Raw genomic sequence first — 20,275 nt, 5'->3', positions numbered from 1 at the left:
AAACGCACCTCGAGTCTCCCGACGAACTGCACGTAACGTGGAGGCGGGGCTTCAATGAACCAGGCGTTATAAAAATAGCAACCAAAATAACTCGTAAGAAATTCGACTGCCATTGTACCAAAATCGATATATAATCATTTGCATGCCTATAAAACTTTAAATACGACGAAACAGAGCCTTTATGTTAGAAAATAAAACTGTTTCTTAATAATTTTGTTGCGTTGTTTTCTGTTATTACGGTAAGCCTCATTGCCTGATTTTCTGCGACACGCCTCCAGTCTCAAATGTTGCAGTAAAACAGTCGTCGCATAGAAATTAGACTGCAAGTTCCACTCGTCTGAGGACGGAGAATACTTGGGACGGACAATCACTTTACGGGGTCAGTCGTTTGAATCAATATGGCAACATTATCATAATTCTGTGTGTTGTAGTCTTGGTTTGTTATGGTCGACAGAGAGGGCGATCATAACAGAATAGAGAATTAAAGCACAAGAGGGAATGTCATTTCTTGCACAAGTGGGAACATGACATTTCTTGTTCAAGAGGGTTTGTATGTTGAAATAACGCAAAATACGTTTTGTATGTTACTCGAACATACTCCGTCATTAGAGGACATACGTTTGAAGGGCCTATTGTCACTTGATGTGCACCTTATGTGCAAAATGCATTAAGAATAAATGATAATCTATTTCTAATTCATTTTTCACCCCCTGTCTAAACATTTATGCATGCCGAGCAGTTAAAAAAACACACAAACGGCTCATATTTTGTGTTGTTTGCTCTGCTGCTGTTTGCCAAGGCAAGTGGACTTAGTACATTTTGAGGCTACTTTTTTTTTTCCTGTCATATCTATCTTTATATAAAACCTGTTCTAGTTTTGCCGTTAACGGTTGACATGAGCAAAGGCTGGCAAGCAAGCTCAACAGTGACAAGAGTTATATAAATACACGTTGACATTATCAGTTAGATTCCTGACCTTGTCCAGGGAAAAGCATGAAGCAGAATCAAGTTTGACGTTTCTGGGGGCTCCAATGACTCTTGACTGCTTTATACTGTATCATTTTGTGTTGCCTTAACTACGAGGCATCCTTTCCCTCTGAAATGATTCATATAAAAAAAAAATTGGGGTGCACGAGATTGGTAGTGTGACATAATTACATTTAAATAAGCAAGTAACTAAATAAATTCATTTTAAATAAAGTTAGAGATAACTACATCTGTGTCATAGTCACATCAAATTAGTGTGAATGTTTTATCAGTCCTGTTAAATTATTATAATGTATAACATGTCCTTTTTGCAGGCGACCAGGATTAAGCATAATCGAACTCCCCAAAATGCTGCCTCAAGACTTGAAGCAGATCCGAGTACTGATACTCAATGACAAAGAGAATTTAGAGAGGACCTTGTTCAGACTTGATCAAGGTAAAATTTGTTATTAGTTCAAACTAATATGATTTAATATTATGGTTATTAGTAGGCTCTAGCATGATTGCAACCCTCGTGAGGATAAGCGGTTCAGATGATGGATAGGTGGTATTATAGCTGTATTGGAAAATAAATAAATTAATCACAGTTGTACACACTGAAAAAAAGAAAATTATTAGATGATAATTATGTATATTATATAATATTCATTTTAAACAATAATTATTATTAATGATAAAAGTCTCAGATTCCAGAGAGTTAATATATTTATGTTTCCTCAGGTTTTGAGCTCCAATTCCGTCTGGGTCCAAGTCTTCAGGGCCGGAGAGTTACAGTCCAAACCAACTACCCACCTGAAGGACAAGCGTTTGAACGAAACACTTTCCGTGTTTTGACCTGGAAGAACCCGACAGGACGTGAAGATGACTCTGATAAGTTTTGCTGTCTCGATATCAAGGTGGCTGGTTCTTTCCAGTTCTACTTTGGATTTGGGTAAGACTCCACTTTTATTGTAAGGATGAAAATGATTATTCATTTGACATGTCTAAATGTCAACATCACTTGATTGCCATTGTGATCAACTTGTATCTAACTCAAAATGAAAAATATTTTTCCTCTTTATAGGGACACAGAGAAATCTGGAGGAGGCTACATTGTTGTCAACCCAATCCTTCGTGTTGGATCAGAGAACCGTGTCCTCCCATTAGACTGCATCAGCATTCAGACCTATTTATCCAAGTGTTTGGGTACCTTAAATGACTGGCCAGCCAGATTGCAAGTTGCAAAGGAGTCAGGTATGTGTGTGATTTCTTTTGGAGATGGCTTGCCCTGATTGTGAACATGCATCATAGTCCGCACCATGTGTGAGTCCAGTCACAGGAAAACATAGAGAGATAATGCACTTGCATCATTTATTTTTTCACCTGGGCAGCATCAGGCGCACTGGTACAACCTCCAAAAAGTCTTGCATATGCGACCAAAGTGGTTGTACTCTGGAGCCCTGAAAGAAACGGGCCTCACTTTTCCAATGCTTTTGGATGACAGTTTATATTGCTTGTTACTTATAAATTCATCATTACCCTTGTTTTTAGAATGTGTTTTTTTTTTATCCAGACGTGTGTGTTACCATATGAACAATGCATATGTTTATTTTATTCCCTAGGGTACAACATGATCCATTTCACGCCTTTGCAGACATTAGGACTATCCAGGTCATGCTACTCCTTGGCAGACCAGCTAACCTTTAGCCCCGAATTCAGCCCAGATGGCCAAAACTATACCTGGACACATGTGGGCGCGCTAGTGGAGAAGATGAGGAAAGAATGGAACATGCTGTGTATTACTGATGTGGTGTACAACCATACTGGTAAGTAACTCAATGTGTTATAAAAGTTTAGGTACAGAAGTATTTTTTTTGTTGTGATTTTCATTAGAGTATATTTTTGTGTTTGCAGCCGCTAATAGCAAGTGGATCCTTGAGCATCCAGAATGTGGTTACAACCTGGTGAACTCGCCCCATCTACGTCCAGCCTGGGTGTTGGACAGAGCTATCTGGCATTTAACCACCAGAATCGTAAACGGACGGTACAAGGACATTGGCCTTACTGCTAATATCACCAATGAGAATCATCTGAATGTAAGTGCACGATTGCTTTTTGGACTTTGTTTTTAGTCAACTTGTTCAGACAACTAGGAAAATATTGACAATTTTACTGTTGTGTGTGTTTGTGTTTGCGTGTGTTTGTGTTTGTCAGGAGATTCGAAGTGTGCTATGGAAAGATGTGTATCCTCAGATCAAACTCTGGGAGTTCTACCAGGTCAAAGTGGACAGTGCTATCGAGCAGTTCAGAACTCTCTTAAAAGATGGTATGTAGAACTGTTCATCTGAGATATACTATGTACAGTATACACTTTCAGAGGAATGAAACAGTACACCCATTTTTTCTTTTTTTGCTGTTGATTGAAACAATTGTGTCCCAAAACATGAATATGAGACAAGAATAAAAAGCAAATACCGAGCTTATAAATTATTTCATTTTATTGTGTTGTATAGGTCTGAACTTTTTATCGTTTTTAGAACCGAAATCACAATCCCAGAAAACAAGATAGTTTTTTTTACAGATTTTGTTGAAACGTACAACCAGCCCAACATTGGCACTTATTAGATTCTGTCAGTCTGCTACAACACCCGGAGGTCAACCGTGTCCTTGGTGTTGGGTCGCATTAATCATTGTGTTACATATACCATGTTGGTATTTTAAGGCGCAAAACCAGACCATAGTAAGACTGAAGGGGAAAAAGGCCTTATGATTATCCAGGACCCTGGTTGGCGACGTTATGGCAACACGGTGGACATGAACTCTGCTCTCCAAACATTTGTACCTCACAGGTAAGACACATTTGAACACAGTTCATTTGAATTCATACCTTTATCTTTATTTTTTACACAAATACTTGGTGTCCACGTGCACCCCAACTTATTTTATTCCCACTTCAATCCTTGAAGAGTCTATTTTCAGAATCTGCCAACAAGCTGAAATAATGTCTGAAAGACGTCTTTTCGAACCTTTTAGTTAATCTTTTTTACTGTTCATACAGTTTTTCCCCACAGCACATCGAGGACTGCTGCCATTTGTTGCGACAGAAACTGAACCAGCTTAATGACGAACAACTCCACATTGTGCATCAGCATCAAGAACAGGTAGACAAAACATAACCTAATCTGTTTATATTGATTTTCTTGAAATGAATAATGAGAAAGTTATAAACCTTAATGTGTGAGGGGGGGACATCATAGAAATTCAACTCATCCGGCTCATCCAACAGCCCAAAAGAATCAGCATTTTGATGAAAGGATAGTTGAAAAAACATGATCTCTTATGAGTGTTTTTATTTAATATTTGTCTGTAATCGTTTGCTTGCAGGCAGCCAACTGCATTTTGGGAAATGTTATGTATGAGCGTCTGGCAGGACATGGACCCAAATTAGGCCCTCTTAGCAAGAAGAACCCTCTTGTTACCAGGTCAATTTTTTATTTTTTGCTTGTGTGTCTGTTCAACCCTTCCAGGAAGCATACTCTAATACGTTATCATTGACAAAATTAGGGTTAAGGTTAGAGATGCACCGATCCGACTTTTTCAGTTCCGATACCGATACCGATGCCGTGGCTTTGCGTATCGGTCGATACCCGATACCGATCCGATATTATGGTTGACTTAACAAGCTACATAACTCTTCTACATGTGGAACAGAAAAGACCAAAGGCAATGGCATCAGGCAGACTACACAGTTCTTTGCTCTAAATTAGGGGTGTCCAAACTAACGGTCCAGTTTTTATTGGCCCGGAGCAAATTCTGAAAACATAATTGAATATGGCCCGCACAAGAAGCTTGAGCTCAGCTTCTCAGTTTCCACACTAGATGGAGCCCGCCACACAAAGCGTTTGACGTCCCATTAACACCCCCCCGGAAGAGAAGCGAAAACGCAGCGTTTCACATCCGATTAGCCTCCCCCCCCCCCCCCCCCCATTCGGGAGAGAAGCGAACGCGCAGCCTTTGACGTCCCATTAGCAACCCGAAGAGAAGCGAACGCGCAGGGTTTGAATTCCGCTTAGCAACCCGGGGAAGAGAAGCGAACGTTCGCTCCATGTTTGCGTTTGTTTAGAAAACTCTCGTGGCATGCGGCACACGTGCTGCTGACGTATGACGTAGCCCGCGTCCCAATAGATTAAGGAAAATATCGGCTCACAGATCGGCTGTATTTTCCGATATCCGATCCATCTATTTGGTTGATATCGGGACCGATATCCGATCCAGATATCGGATCGGTGCATCTCTAGTTAAGGTTATTGTCAATCTTATAATAATTTCAATATTTTCAAAACAGTTTTACCTGCAAAACCAGGTAAAACTGTTTTTAAAAGGCCCTGATTTTTTTCTGTCTTCCTCTCACAGGTATTTCACCTTCCCATATCAAGACATGACTCTCGAGCAGGAGATGCAGATGATAGATGAACCAGACAAGACATGTAACTTCATGGCTCACAATGGTTGGGTGATGGGTGATGATCCGCTGCGCAACTTTGCTGAACCAGGTAAACATTCGCTAATTACTAGATGTAAGGTCCACATGCAGAAAGCATATTTGAGTTGTTTGGACTACAAATGTCTCTCTGAGTAATAAAGATGGCGGATTTGCGAAACCGTTTGGCCACACCCATTACCTTGTTTTGAAGTTCCGCTCCAAAGACTGTGACGTAATAGATAAAAATACGTAATGGAAAATGGATAAAACTGAACGGAGAACAAAATATCCCCCAAACAGATTATAGAAATATATTTGCAGCACCTGGAGAGATTAGATTAAACCTTTCAACAATCTTGGAGACTACAAGTGCACAACATGATGGATTTAAAAAATAAAAAAAGTTGGAAATGGTGAAAGCTCAAGAAGGAGTAACAAAAAAATAGTGCAGTTAAATGATTGATCTTGACTTTTTTCATTTTCCTAAATTTAATCAGTGTTGTCTGTTTGGCCCTGCTGTAATTGTCTGTGTCTCTGCTCTGTTTACTTTAGGATCCAATGTCTACGTTCGGCGAGAATTGATATGCTGGGGTGACAGTGTCAAACTTCGCTATGGCAAGGGACCTGCAGACTGCCCTTTTCTCTGGGCTCACATGAAGAAATACACTCAAATAACAGCCAAATATTTTCATGGAGTCAGACTGGATAACTGCCATTCTACACCATTACATGTTGCTGAGGTAAGCAATCTTGGAGTAGCAGCAGTGATGAGCATGCCGTCTCAGGATGGATGCTGAGTGGACAGACGGACGACGAAACGTTTTTAAAAATTTGCACCGCAATTTCTACAATATTGTGCATTTAAAATACGATGACAAAAAATAGGGGTCCATGATCAAACCGCGTTAGACAAAATGTCACGTAGAATCAAAGCGTGTAAAATGGAGGCTTAGCTGTATTTTGTTAGATCCTCATTTGATATTAGCTCACAACAAATGAAGAAGAAATCTCCCAAACTGCTGTGCACTAAATTCTCCTCTTTTCTCCCTGTCTGTAATGTAATGTCTTGTCCAGGCTATGCTTGATGCAGCCAGAGTGGTCAGACCCAATTTGTATTTGATAGCTGAACTGTTTACAGGCAGCGAAATCCTTGACAATGTATTTGTGAATCGGCTGGGAATTAGCAGCCTTGTAAGAGGTACTTGTTCAAACAAACTAATATTGTTTTTTGTTTTTTTCTTCTCTTTTCCCTGCATTTTGTGTTCTTTCACTCTCCTTCCTATTCTCTTTTCCTGGATTGAATGAATTGATGTGGTGTTACTTTTCCCAATCTCTTCACTGTCACTAACCGGCTTCATCACTTTAACAATAATATCCATTCCTCCACTTCCTTTTTGCCATCCTTAATTTATATTGACTTCTTGGACTTTGTTGTGTTGCTTTGTGTGGTGGTTGAGCAGTACATGCTAGATGTGGCTAGAACAGTGTGCCCTAACCTGTACGTGGTGGCTGAACTCTTCACTGGCAGTGAGGAACTGGATAACATCTTCGTTACAGATCTAGGGATTACATCACTCATACGAGGTACGGTATTGTATTTTTAAAACCTCACATAGATGTATCTATTCACAGTTTGTATAAAAAATATTAGTATATAATATATTATATATTTGGCTATATATTATATATTTGGCTATATGACAGATGTATAATCGTTGAAATTATTTTTTTTAATTCTTACATTTAAATGTAATTAAATTGATTTAATTATCACATTTACAATGGATATAAATCAAACAATTAACATGTAAATCAAATGTATATTGTACATTTAAAATGCCATCCACGTCCTATATTGTTTGACTGAGGTACAACCTGGATGGTCAGCAGCCACAATTATTCACACTCATATTTATGGAAAATTTACTCCTCAATTAAACCTAACACACATGTTTTGCCAATGTGGGAGGAAGCCCAGAGAACATGAGAACACAAAAAGGTAGAACCTCAGAACTGTGAGACAAATGTGCTAAGAACTCGGTATTGAAGAACCATGCATCTAAATTGTATTATTGAAATACTGAAGAATCACAAAGTTGTCTGACATCCAGTGAACATGAAAAAAAAAAGAAAGGGGAAGTAAGTACATTAACGTATTTGCAAGTTACTCAAACCTATGTGACATCACCGGAATGGCTGTGCTGAAATACTGGAAAGGTGACTGTCCGGCAGCTAGCTACTACCAAATCACTAAATAAAAAAATAAAAACTAATTGTCGAATGTTGTATTTACATTGCATTTAATGACAAATTAACATACTAACTCAAAAAACATTGACTGCTCTGTTTCATGAAGCTACAGTATCTGGAAAATGCATGTTAACTAATAGCAATGAATATTTTTTACGACGTTAAAGCTATAAAGTACCGACAAGCTTTTTCTTCTCTGTACAGTGTACTGTGTTTTGCACCCTTAATCTTTTAGAGGCCATGTCCGCTGGTGATAGCCATGAAGAGGGAAGATTGGTCTATCGTTATGGTGGTGAACCAGTTGGAGCGTTTGTTCAGCCAAGTCTTCGCCCACTGACGCCATGCATTGCACATGCCATGTTCCTTGATGTAACCCATGACAACGAATGTCCTATACAGGTGGTTTATCCAAATCACATCATGACATAACTAACTAATGGTCGAAAAAAAAACATGAATATAAATGGTTGTTATATATTATATTTACATTATAATTCCCGTATTTTCCGGACTATAAGGCGCACCTAAAAACCTAAAATTTACTCAAAAGCCGTCAGTGCGCCCTATATATGGACCAAATTCCAAAATTTAAACTGGCCCGAAGCATTGTGTCATGAAATCAATCATAAGTGGCCCGCCGAAGACTATGAATCAAAAAGACTATGGATCATTTTTTTGTGATTATAAAGTAATTTGTTGCGTCTGAAGTTGAAATAAAAAAGATGAAATGGAGAATGATTTGATTTGGATTAAAAATCTGACATGATGCATTAATGGTGCGCTTTATAGTCCGGTGCCCCTTATATAAGGACAAAGTTTTAAAATGGGCCATTCATTGAAGATGCGCCTTATCGCCCGGTGCGCCTTATAGTCCGGAAAATACGGTACCAGTGTTTTTTTGTTTCCATTGTGCAGCTGCGTTCGGCACTGGACTCTCTTCCAAGTTCTGCTATGGTCTCCATGGCCTGCTGTGCTACTGGCTCAACAAGAGGATATGATGAATTAGTTCCACATCAAGTAATATTCAACATACACTACAATACAATACACTGCACTTTACATTCAAATTTATTGAAGTTTGTGTGTGTGTGTGTAGATTTCTGTTGTTACAGAGGAACGCTTTTACCCTAAGTGGAACCCTTCTGCCTCCCTGACCTCTGCCAGCGAGGTTGGACCGCAGACTGGCATCATTGCTGGGAAACTGGCACTCAATAAGTTGCATCAAGAATTGGCTGCTCAAGGCTTCATACAGGTATAATTTTGGTCATAGTTTTTTTAATATATATATTTATACATGTAATATTTTGATATGTCTCCTCTATAGGTCTATGTAGACCAGGTTGATGAAGATATTGTGGCCATTACTCGCCACTGTCCCAGCACCCATCAGTCAGTAGTGGCAGTTTGTCGGACAGCTTTCAAGAATCCTAAAACACACCACTATAAAACTGATGTGCCACCAATGTTTATACCTGGTAGGAGAATCACACACAATGCAAATAGTTGTGGTGCAGAATTTGTTTTTCTTTTTTGTCATTAATTATCTTATATAAAGTATAGTGCAATACAGGAGGTTGATGATAATGTTATGCCTTTCATTTTAGTTCAGTATTTAGCAGGGTTATAGTAGTTTGGGATTTTTCATTATACAGTACGGGTTGGGCACAAACTGTTGGGAAATCTTCTCAGATCTCAAACAAAGATTTGGCAATTACATTTATCGGCATTTGCACATTTTCAGTGCAGTTTAAAGTTAATCCTGAGCGGCAATACCGACAAATTAGTTAAAATGTAGTTCAAACAATCTGATAAGATAAAGTTCATGGAAAAAACTTGAGTCTTATTTTGAGACACTTGTAGAGGATTGTAGTGTGTTCGGGAATCGTGAATCATTCAGGGCAAGTTTTACCATTTACAATACAATATTTTGTCAAGGTAATAAAAGTTATAAACAGTTATTTGACTTTGATTTGTCATTTGGTGTGTTTCTTTGTCATGATCATTGTTATGCATTGATCCTGTTACCCAAATCTTCTCTCCAGGAAAAATTGAGGAAGTAGTATTGGAGGCAAGGACAGTGGAAAGACATGCTGGGAGTTTCGTAAAAGATGACAACTTCATCAATGGCATGCCCGAATACACAGTTGAGATAAAAGAGCATATTCCGGTAAATAAAATACCTATTTTCTTCAGCATTGTGTTCTAGAGTTCTCGTTATATGATTCATTTCATTTAAAAACAAATCTTGTTGCATGTTGATTCTAGTAATCACAAGGATTTATACTTAATCAATTATTTGTGTATATCTGCAGTTACAGGAGAGCTCAGTGGTGAACCATGCTGGTGTGACATCTAAAGGTCGATCAGAGTTTGTACAAGAAATCAGTTTCAAGAAACTGACACCGGGAAGTGTCATTGCCTTCAGGTACTATAGGATTCATTACCTACACAAAACTGCATCTTTACAGTAAAATCCCTGATAAAAAAGAAAAAACAAAAACCTTTCTCTTCCTTGTAGGATTAGTTTGGACCCCAAAGCTCAGAAGTTGGTCGGGGCACTCCGCTATTATCTGTCCCAGTTTAGTCTAAAATATCGAAAAGGCAGCGTAGCAGATGAAAACCCACCAGACGCCCTGAAGATGCCTTTGGCACAGTGAGTCCATATCTAGATATGTAGAATTTCATTATCATGAACATGATGCAATCCATTTTACTTCACTGAATTTAAAAAAAATGCTTTGTGTATGTTTTTACCATTTATACCATCACTATTTTGTATACATGATTGATTATCTTGAATGAAACTCTAGGCTCATGTCAAAGTTGACGCTAGCAGACATGAATGTCTTGCTATTTCGCTGCGATGCCGAAGAACAAGAGGATGGCGGAGGCTGTTACAGTATTCCAGGTTGGGGAACCTTCAAATATGCAGGCCTCCAAGGTAAGTGATATTGGAGTTCAATGAATTCCCTTTATCCTATGAATTCATTTGATGAATATTGTGGTTCTGTATACTATATGCAGGACTGATATCAATTTTGGCTGATATTCGCGCCAACAACGACCTGGGCCATCCTGTGTGTTCTAACCTCAGAGAAGGAGACTGGCTAATGGAATATATTGTCAATAGACTCATACATAAAGAAGGACCTCTTGCACAGGTAAAACTTTAACAACGTTAAAATATCTTTGAACCAAAATAACTATGCGACATAATCACTCACTTGTACATTCCAATGGAGACAACTTGAGTCATTTCGTCATTTCATATGTGCAGGTTGGACAATGGCTCGAGGCCATGTTTACTTATTTGAAGCACATCCCACGCTATCTCATACCATCTTACTTTGATGCAATCCTTGTGTCAACTTTCACCACAGCTCTGGATGCAACTTTCAAACTCATGTCAAGGTAGTTTTTTTGTAATTATGCAACCAGTGTTTTTGCAAATTATGCAAATAGTGTGCTTTTCATATGAAGATTAATCAAAGTTTCTGTTTTCAATTTTTATTTAGTTTCATTCAGAGTGGCTCAAGCTTTGTGCGACACTTGGCGTTGGGTTCACTTCAGATGTGTGGTGTCGGACGCGTCCCTGCCCTTCCTCCTCTCTCGACGAAAATTGACAACATTCCATATTGCATCAGCCCAATAACTGGCCAGAAGGAGCAGTGCTGTGTGACAGTGGCTGCAGGTCACCAAACTACTAAATTATCTATAATCTTTTATTGTACCAATCACTTGAAATAATCTGGTATCGGCACCGATACCAATATCTGGTACTGGTACTCCCCCATCTCTATTTACTTAATACTCAAATTTGTTTTATCAGGTCTTCCTCATTTCTCTACTGGAATTTTCCGTTGCTGGGGCAGAGACACTTTTATTGCTCTCAGAGGACTGATGCTGCTCACTGGGAGACACAGCGAAGCCCGGTATCCATCTATGTCTGCATGCATGTTTGATTCTTTTATGCCATGCTATTATTTCCTGTTTGGATACAGTAAATTAACAATAAATGAGGTCTTCTGCTGTGTCCTTAGAAACATCATCTTGGCCTTCGCAGGGACATTACGTCATGGTTTAATCCCAAACTTGCTGGGAGAGGGTCGCTTTGCCAGATACAATTGCCGTGATGCTGTGTGGTGGTGGCTGCAGTGCCTGCAGGTAGGAGGAAACTGCAATGTACTACATATAAACGCATACCACAGAGGTGCTTAAGGTAATTAAATACATAAATAAAACTCCACTTTTCATTTTTGACAGTCAAAAGAAAAACGCAGAGACCTAACAATTGGTTCATGATGGTGATAGAGTTAAGTAGGGAGTAATATGAACTTTTCGACATACGAACCGGAGCCGCGTGATTTTTTTTGCATCTACCGTATTTTCCGGACTATAAGGCGCACCTAAAAACCTAAAATTTTCTCAAAAGCCGACAGTGTGCCTTATAGTCCGGTGCGCCTTATATATGGACCAAATTCCTAAATTTAAACTGGCCCGAAGCATTGTGTCATTAAATCAATGATAAGTGGCCCGCTGAAGACTATGAATCATGAATCAAAAAGACTATGGATCATTATTTTGTGATTATAAAGTAATTTGTTGCGTCTGAAGTTGAAATAAAAAAGATAAAATGGAGAATGATTTGATTTGGATTAAAACTCTGACATGACATTAATGGTGCGCCTTATAGTCCGGTGCGCCTTGTATAAGGACAAAGTTCTAAAATGGGCCATTCATTGAAGGTGCGCCTTATAGTCCGGTGCGCCTTATACCCCGGAAAATACAGTACTTACGGCCAAATTTTCGACTTCCAAAGCAACACCCCAGCATTCCCCCCCCTTCCATTTCTAATTATCCTTACGATACTATACTATTTATTTAATTTTCAGGATTACGTTAGCCATGTTCCCCAAGGACAGAGTATCCTCCAGTCTCCTGTCACACGCATGTATCCAACTGATGATAGTGAGCCCTGCCTACCAGGAGAAGTGGTATGTACCATGTCTCTACTGTAATTCAAAACACACAACTTTCAGTCATCAAAAAATTGAACTTTTGAATTATGTATTGAGAAATACCGTGTTTGTGTACAGGAGCAGCCTCTATATGATGTAATCCAAGAGACTCTGCAGCGTCACCTCGAGGGAATTTCCTTCAGAGAGCGAAATGCTGGACCCAAGATAGACATGCACATGAAAGATGAAGGTCTGTGTGCGTGCGTGCTTGTGTTAACCACAAACACAAACTGCTTTGTCAAAATAAACAATTAACTATGTAGTAAAATATTGGTTATTTTTCCAGGCTTGATGTGTATAAGGAGTTTCATGATTTTTTGTAGGTTTAACACTAAAAATTAGCTTTTCTTTTTTTTTGGATGAACTGTGCCCCAGCAACAGCGTTGACCAAAAACTCACAAATTTTGTGTTTTAGCATAATGAAGGGCTAAACACTCGACTTTCTTCCTTCCAGGGTTCAATGTTGTTATTAACGTCGACCCTGCAACAGGCTTTGTCCATGGAGGAAACCGTTTTAACTGTGGCACGTGGATGGATAAAATGGGGGAGAGTGAGAAAGCAAAAAACAAAGGCATGCCAGCTACTCCCAGGTAAAAGAGAGAATTACTGATCACACTTGAATTTGCTAAAATAGATGGGTGTGAGACTACCCTTTTCTCTGTACATTAATGTACATTAATTATGGGCATGTAATTCACTAAAAAAAGACGACAAAGCTTTTACACCATTGTGGATTGCTCTCAGCTGGGTTTCCATTGCCCTCAGAAATGTGCATGATTATTTACATGAATGAAAAAATGCAATGTCAAATTCTCTGCGCAGAGACGGAGCAGCTGTGGAGATAATTGGTCTAAGTAAGTCAGCCATCCGCTGGATTGTGGAGCTCCATGCCAAGGGACTGTTTCCTTATGATGGAGCAAAAGTTCACAGAAATGGTATTAAACACACCATAAAAATACGCATTTAGATTTGTTGCCCGATTACATTAAATTGTTTTAATTAGATGCTGCTATATTTTATTTTGCATAACAACATAGTAGAGTATACTAATAGTCTATCGTAGTTCATAAAATACTGTATATTTTGCAACCTAAATCTCAGATTCCATTGCATTGTGTTGAAGGAAAAGAGGTGTTTATCTTATACACCAAATGGAATGAACAGATCCAGCAGTCCTATGAGCCAAGTTTCTGGGTGTCCGAGGAGAATCAATCTGATCTTGTACACAAAAAAGGTATCTACAAGGACAGTTTTGGAGCATCCAGCCCATGGTGTGACTACCAACTCAGACCGAACTTTACTATTGCCATGGTCGTGGTAAGTTGGTACTGCTATTATTGAAATAATAAACGTCTACGTGTTAACAGAGCTATTTTATTTTATTTATTTTTTAAAAAATGACAGGCTCCAGAACTGTTTACTGTGGAAAGAGCCTGGAAAGCTCTTGAAATTGCTGAGGAGAAATTACTAGGACCTCTTGGAATGAAAACCCTCGACCCTGAGTAATACACCTTTCTCAAGTCTTAATACTAATATGAAAATGTAGTAGTTTAACATTTAAAAAATATTTTTTTTTTTAAGAATACTGACCGAAACATTCCTTGTTTCATCTATATGGTTGGATTTTTAAATATGTTTCCTGCATTTTTGTGTACCTGCAGTGATATGGTCTACTGTGGTGTGTATGACAATGCACTGGACAATGACAACTACAATGTGGCAAAAGGCTTCAACTACCATCAAGGACCGGTGAGAAAGTCAATTTGAATTTGATGATTGGCAGTAATAATGAAGGACAAGGACAGCCATTGTTTAAAACAAGGGGTCCGCTTCTAAATTCATCTTGCAGAATGACTTGAACCCCCTAGCGATTTTGGCGTGCAGGTTTGTTGTTGAATGGGACTGGACTAGTCAACTAATCAGTTCAATTCCTATTTTCAATTCTTATGTCTGTCCAGGAGTGGCTATGGCCTGTCGGATACTTCTTGCGTGCTAAGCTCTACTTTGCCAGAAAGCTTGGTGAAAAAACCTATGCCAAGACGGTGACTCTGGTGAAAAATGTTCTTTCACAACATTACACTCATCTGGAGAGGTACGAATGTCATATGTTGTATATAAAAATGAAGCTCACACTGTTTTCTCATCAAATGTGTTATAAGTTGCATTAAAAATTGTAATGAAAAATATTCAATTAGCAACAATAGTTAACTGTGTTTAATTTTTGCTTCCCCCCTTTACCCCCAAACCTCTGTCTTTATCTATTTTAGATCTCCATGGAAAGGTCTACCAGAATTAACAAATGAGAATGGCCAATACTGCCCGTTTAGCTGTGAGACTCAAGCATGGTCTTTGGCTACTCTTTTGGAAGTACTGTATGACTTCTAGAAAACCTCTGCAAGGCCCTTTCCAATATCTCTTTGACTCAGTTGAGATGAGTGTGTTAAATTCCTTCATGTTGAAATGAGCTTAATTTGAAAAAAATGTCACACCCACAAAAGTATTTATTTCAAGTGTTTCTAATTGATTAAATCAACTAATGTTACATAGTTATTAGGTGGTTTATATTCAACCAGAGTGTGAAATTCAACACTCAAGACTCACTGCCTTTACCCATATTAACTGAAAACAGCTGTCACTGTCACAGAATTCTGGAGACTGGCAGCTTTGCATATGTTGCAATGACATTGGGGGGTAACACCAAGTTGTTGTTCAAGATTTTTTAATTAGAAGAGTATGAAGGCACAGTGGAATAATGTTATATGTACAAGTAGCAAAGGAATCAGCAATATTTAGTTATGTAGAAATAAGCAGAAGTAACACGCAAGCAACGGGAAAATATGCATGCACAAAGGCAAAAAAAAGAGCTAGTGCAACATTACCATGGCATCAACTGCTTTATACCATATTGTTATGGCTAGGATAAAAATAAATAACAAATACTGTAAGTGAATCATCTGTCAATGTTGTGTTCATACATTTGGATCTGATGTCCTCATTAGTTCAAGGTTCATGTTGTCTTTGTCTTGCTAACCTTTGGTCTCTTACTTTTAATTGTACTATTTGTAGCACCTTTTATGTTCACACACTGTTTACTTACCAAAAAAAGTCACCCAAGTCTACCTGTACTGTACTGTTCTGTACTGTACTGTATTAATGCAATCAAAATTGATACAGGCTGCTCTTGTGTTTTTTTTATTAATATAATTGCATATTATATATATATATATATATATATTAGGGGTGTAAATCGCAGGTTTTGTCACGATACGATATCATTTCGATACAAAGAAACACGATACGATATTTTCCGATATCTTAAAGCCTGCTGTGATTCATTCACGATACATCGCGATATAGTGCTCTACGATCGATTTTTTATTTTTTTGAATAAAAAATATAGAACAATATCCGGATTTATAACAATTCATACGCAAAATCAACAAGGTACTGCAAACTCTTTATTTAGGAAATTACAAGAGTATTGTAGTATACAAAGTGCTTATTTTAACACTGAACTTTGATGTCGTGTTTTTTCCGACATGGCAGGATTTACAAACTGCACGTATCTTGTCTGTTGAGCCATCTTTTCTTTGGAATCCAAAGTACTTCCAAACGAATGACTTGAAGCCTAAAGGGAAGCAAATTTCCTCGTCTTTTTGGACACTAGCCATATCACCAGCCCAGGAGCCACTTCCTCCTCGCGGCCTCTGCAAGAGAGTGAGTGGGTGACAACGATGATAGAGGTGTGGACAGAGCAGTTGTGGGGAGAGGTGAGTATCTAGATTGTGCTGCAGGAAGTCCCGTTGTGTGGGAGGACCGATCAAACCTGCAGTAGAACTTGTTTAGCTGGTTAGCAAGCCTTGGGCTCTCTACAGGACGGGGGGTTCGTTTCTTGTAGCCCGTGATGCTCTGCAGACCTTTCCACACCGTTGAGAGATCAGGATTGGCAGAGAGGTGTCTCCTCAACAACTAGTCGACAACTAGTACGCAGCTCCTGGGCTGGTGCTATGGCTAGTGTCCAAAAAGACGAGGAAATTGGCTCCCCTTTAGGCTTCAAGTCATTCGTTTCGAAGCACTTTGAATTCCAAAGAAAAGATGGTTCAACGGACAAATATTCAGGGAGCACAAATCTCGCCGCAGCGGTAATCATGGACAATCAAACAATCCTTAACAATGGCAGCTACTTTATTTTGGTCTCATGAATGCTTGTTAATAATTGGTTCAACTGAAATTTGCCTCCCGGACCCGGATGTTGTTTTAGCGATCAGCGAACGGCGCGGGTGATGTTAGATTTTTTTTTCTGTGGGCGTGCGGCCCTACTGGAAAAATTCCTGGCTACGCCTCTGCGCCGCACATTTAAAGAAAAAACACGACATCAAAGTTCAGTGATAAAATAAGCACTTTGTATACTACAATACTCTTGTAATTTCCTAAATAAAGAGTTTGCAGTACCTTGTTGATTTTGCGTATGAATTGTTATAAATCAGGATATTGTTCTATATTTTTTATTTAAAAAAAAAAAAATCGATCGTAGAGCACTATATCGTGATGTATCGTGAATGAATCACAGCAGGCTTTAAGATATCGGCAAATATCGTATCGTGTACTTTGTATCGATATTATATCGTATCGTGACAAAACCCGCGATTTACACCCCTAGTATCGATGAATCGTTACACCCCTAAAAAACAAGGAATAAAACACCAGACGAGTTTTAACATAAATGTTTATTTAATAATAATAATAAAAATAATAAAAAACAACAAAAGTTAATTTAAAACCAAAATTTCACCCCTAGTATCGATGAATCGTTACACCCCTAAAAAACAAGGAATAAAACACCAGACAAGTTTGAACATAAATGTTTATTTAATAATAATAACAAAATAATAAAAAATAACAAAAGTTAATTTAAAACCAAAATTTCAAAAAATATATAAAAATAAAAGAAATGAAGCAAAAACCCAGTGGGTTAAATCCTCAAGCGTGATGATCATGTCATGATCGTGCCAAAAACCGTTACCGTTTACAACATAACTGTTGATAAGGCAACAATCCCCGAGAGAATTATGTAACGCTATTCTGACTGCTTATTCCAATAATATACACAGGTAATCAGTAAAGTCACTGTTATGAGCATTTAGGTGATAAAAGTGGAGGAGGTGTGCATGCTTCAGAAAACACAATGAGCGATAAGGTGCCGGAAGAGCAGATTAAGACCGCACTGCAACGGTTTTGTCTGACAGAAAGTCAGCTGTGTGAACCGGCTATTGTACAAAGTCCAAGTTTGTCCCTAATCAAAATACTTTTAACCCTTACCTACTCTTCTAACTTGATGAATTTCAAATTTCTGTCACCCTAAAATATGATGACTATATTTAAAATTGTCATCATTTGAAACGTAATGACTACATTTAAAATGATCATTTGGGCACACTGACAGGCTGTTCTAAATTAAATTGTCAATTTAAAACCAAATTCTTAACACAATTTATGAAAAATTAATAAATAAATAAAAGTATCATTTGGGCACACTGACATGCTTTTCTTAATCAAATCGTGAATTTAAAAAAAAATCTTGACACCATTTATGGGAAATGAATCGACTGCTTGTTGATGAGATCAAGTGGGAGGGTATTAAACTTCTTTGTGTTGGCTGAATAAAATTCTTCCGTCAGGTGGTTGTATTTACCTAAGCAGAATTCCCTGGAAGGGTGCTCACGTCATGTCACATGTGGCTCAAGGACACGCGTCTTTAAGAGTCGCTTGCTACTCAGCAGCATTCAGAACACGCCTCAGCCGGCTCTGCAATAACTTCCCATGGACACCCGGTAAGTTCTAAAGTCTCTTTGTGAAGTCTTTGTGTGTGATAAGTGTATTGACTGATAATTGCCATGTTTTCAAAGAGTGCCTTCGATCATGTCTCAAAATGAAGATCTGGAGTGTGTGGTGTGTTTCTACAACTACTCGCGCAGCGAGCGGATCCCACGCATGCTGCACTGCAGTCACACCTTCTGCGCTCCATGTCTGGAGAAACTGACCAACGTGAACGGCGTGATCCAGACCATCTGCTGCCCACTGTGCCGCTGGGTCACCTGCAGTGAGACCAGTCTGACCCTGCCCGGGGCCTTGTGGGTCAATACCGAGATCTGGGATGAGATAGCAGTAAAGGAGCAGAAGAAGATCAGGACGAGGACGAGCGAAAATTCTGTGGAGGTATCGAACAAGCTCATCAGGCCAATGCTGTAAGTAAATCATTTCTCACTGGAAAAGCTGTTTAAGCATATATTCCCTTGACATACATGTTAAACTTCAGTACTACTTGTAAAGCGCTCGATAAATGGAAAATATTCCCGGAAAATTTGAAAAACATCCCAAAGTCAATTATTGGGTCTGACACCTGAGCGGTCCAAGCATATGTAGGAGGGAGGCCATTTAAATTCAACAGTTGACAGTAATTGAGTTGTGAAAAAAAACAAAAAAACATATTCGTTTCACTTGTGTGTTGAAGTCTTATTCGTGAAGGACAAAGTGTGCACTATTCTGATGAATGCTCAAAGAGCTTACTATATTGTCACGATTCTTGTAAATATGAAAATAATTATACATCTTTCTCTTTTCCTCCTCAGCTTGGATTCCAAGCACATTGCTCTCAAGTCTACACTCCAAAAACTGTTCAACTGTATTGCAGTGCATGAGCAACATTTGCAGGCCACTGATGTTTCCAATGTCTTTTGACTTCCATTTGGATCAAGCCCATGTTTTTCTTTAGTTTTTTATTCAACTTGTATATAGTCTTTTAAGAAATGAAATTACCGTTTTTTTCCATGTATAATGCGCAAAATTTAACTAATTTATTGTCCTAAAATTTGGGGTGCGCATTATACATGGATACAAAAAAAAAAAAAATTTTTTTTTTTTTTTTTTAAATCCGGATATGATACGGAGGCCGCCATTACAGATGCGCTTTCTTCTCTGCTGTTCACTTCAAACACGCTCCATACAAACACAATGCTCTCGTATCAGACGCTTGCTCGATCACCTGCTCGTTTGCTGTCACAATGTACCCTACACAAATTCGAAACATTTCTTCGCTATCGAGTTTGCTAGCGCATGCGCAGTGATACTGACCGGCAGAATAACATCCGGTTGTTCCCAAAGATGATCTTTTTTCTGAAATAATTTTACGTTTACGGACTTAAGTAGGAGTCAAAATTTGGGTGCGTATTATACATGGGTACAGGCTTTTTTCCAGCATCAACATGCCATTTTTAGGGTGCGTATTATACATGGGGGCGCATTATACATGGAAAAAAACGGTACTGTAAACCAACAAGCAAACATACTGTTTACTTATTATTTATACATGTTTATTGTTGTATGCCATTGTCTACCTACACTTAAGTCCATCAAAAAGAAACTTAACTGTCATGTGAATTTGTACTTTTCTGAATGGTGCTTAAATAAAAAATACTGTGAATATTTCTATCTCCATTTAATTAATTTACTATACATTTCCTAATGATGGAAAACTATGAATCCTTTGAATAAATATATG

The 20,275-nt window shown here is 38.5% G+C and overlaps 2 protein-coding genes and 1 long non-coding RNA gene across 5 annotated transcripts; 2 read left to right on the top strand and 1 right to left on the bottom strand.

Moving 5' to 3' along the window:
* Positions 1 to 68: 68 nt before the first annotated feature.
* Positions 69 to 15,895, top strand: agla (amylo-alpha-1, 6-glucosidase, 4-alpha-glucanotransferase a). Of its 2 annotated transcripts, none has more exons than XM_061295290.1 (35): positions 69 to 379; positions 1,302 to 1,423; positions 1,708 to 1,918; positions 2,051 to 2,220; positions 2,589 to 2,792; positions 2,881 to 3,062; positions 3,181 to 3,292; positions 3,689 to 3,815; positions 4,025 to 4,127; positions 4,351 to 4,448; positions 5,380 to 5,519; positions 6,002 to 6,189; positions 6,910 to 7,033; positions 7,935 to 8,098; positions 8,615 to 8,716; positions 8,796 to 8,951; positions 9,024 to 9,174; positions 9,742 to 9,866; positions 10,012 to 10,124; positions 10,218 to 10,352; positions 10,510 to 10,640; positions 10,724 to 10,860; positions 10,977 to 11,110; positions 11,215 to 11,390; positions 11,529 to 11,631; positions 11,740 to 11,863; positions 12,592 to 12,693; positions 12,796 to 12,907; positions 13,172 to 13,307; positions 13,540 to 13,652; positions 13,841 to 14,034; positions 14,122 to 14,219; positions 14,379 to 14,466; positions 14,676 to 14,809; positions 14,985 to 15,895. In XM_061295290.1, the coding sequence occupies exons 2-35, from the start codon at positions 1,336 to 1,338 to the stop codon at positions 15,100 to 15,102; spliced, it is 4,593 nt and encodes a 1,530-aa protein (XP_061151274.1). In that variant the 5' UTR covers positions 69 to 379; positions 1,302 to 1,335; the 3' UTR covers positions 15,103 to 15,895. The 2 variants fall into 2 exon arrangements, with proteins under 2 accessions (XP_061151274.1, XP_061151275.1); XM_061295291.1 differs by lacking the exon at positions 6,910 to 7,033 and adding an exon at positions 6,524 to 6,647.
* On the bottom strand, positions 15,449 to 17,170 carry LOC133165540 (uncharacterized). The gene is made up of 2 exons (XR_009717615.1): positions 16,544 to 17,170; positions 15,449 to 16,424 (listed from the first exon to the last, which is right to left on the bottom strand). It is a non-coding gene; the product is annotated as an uncharacterized LOC133165540 (long non-coding RNA).
* LOC133165539 (E3 ubiquitin-protein ligase RNF186-like) lies at positions 17,053 to 20,199 on the top strand. Of its 2 annotated transcripts, none has more exons than XM_061295293.1 (3): positions 17,053 to 18,548; positions 18,693 to 18,962; positions 19,347 to 20,199. In XM_061295293.1, the coding sequence occupies exons 1-3, from the start codon at positions 18,538 to 18,540 to the stop codon at positions 19,453 to 19,455; spliced, it is 390 nt and encodes a 129-aa protein (XP_061151277.1). In that variant the 5' UTR covers positions 17,053 to 18,537; the 3' UTR covers positions 19,456 to 20,199. The 2 variants fall into 2 exon arrangements, with proteins under 2 accessions (XP_061151277.1, XP_061151276.1); XM_061295292.1 differs by having other exon boundaries at positions 18,624 to 18,962.
* The last annotated feature ends 76 nt before the right edge of the window (positions 20,200 to 20,275 follow it).

Source organism: Syngnathus typhle, linkage group LG13, assembly GCF_033458585.1.
Source record: "Syngnathus typhle isolate RoL2023-S1 ecotype Sweden linkage group LG13, RoL_Styp_1.0, whole genome shotgun sequence".
NCBI lineage: Eukaryota > Metazoa > Chordata > Actinopteri > Syngnathiformes > Syngnathidae > Syngnathus > Syngnathus typhle.
Note: the sequence above shows the minus strand (reverse complement) of the source record. Positions and strands in the feature narration are given on the sequence as shown.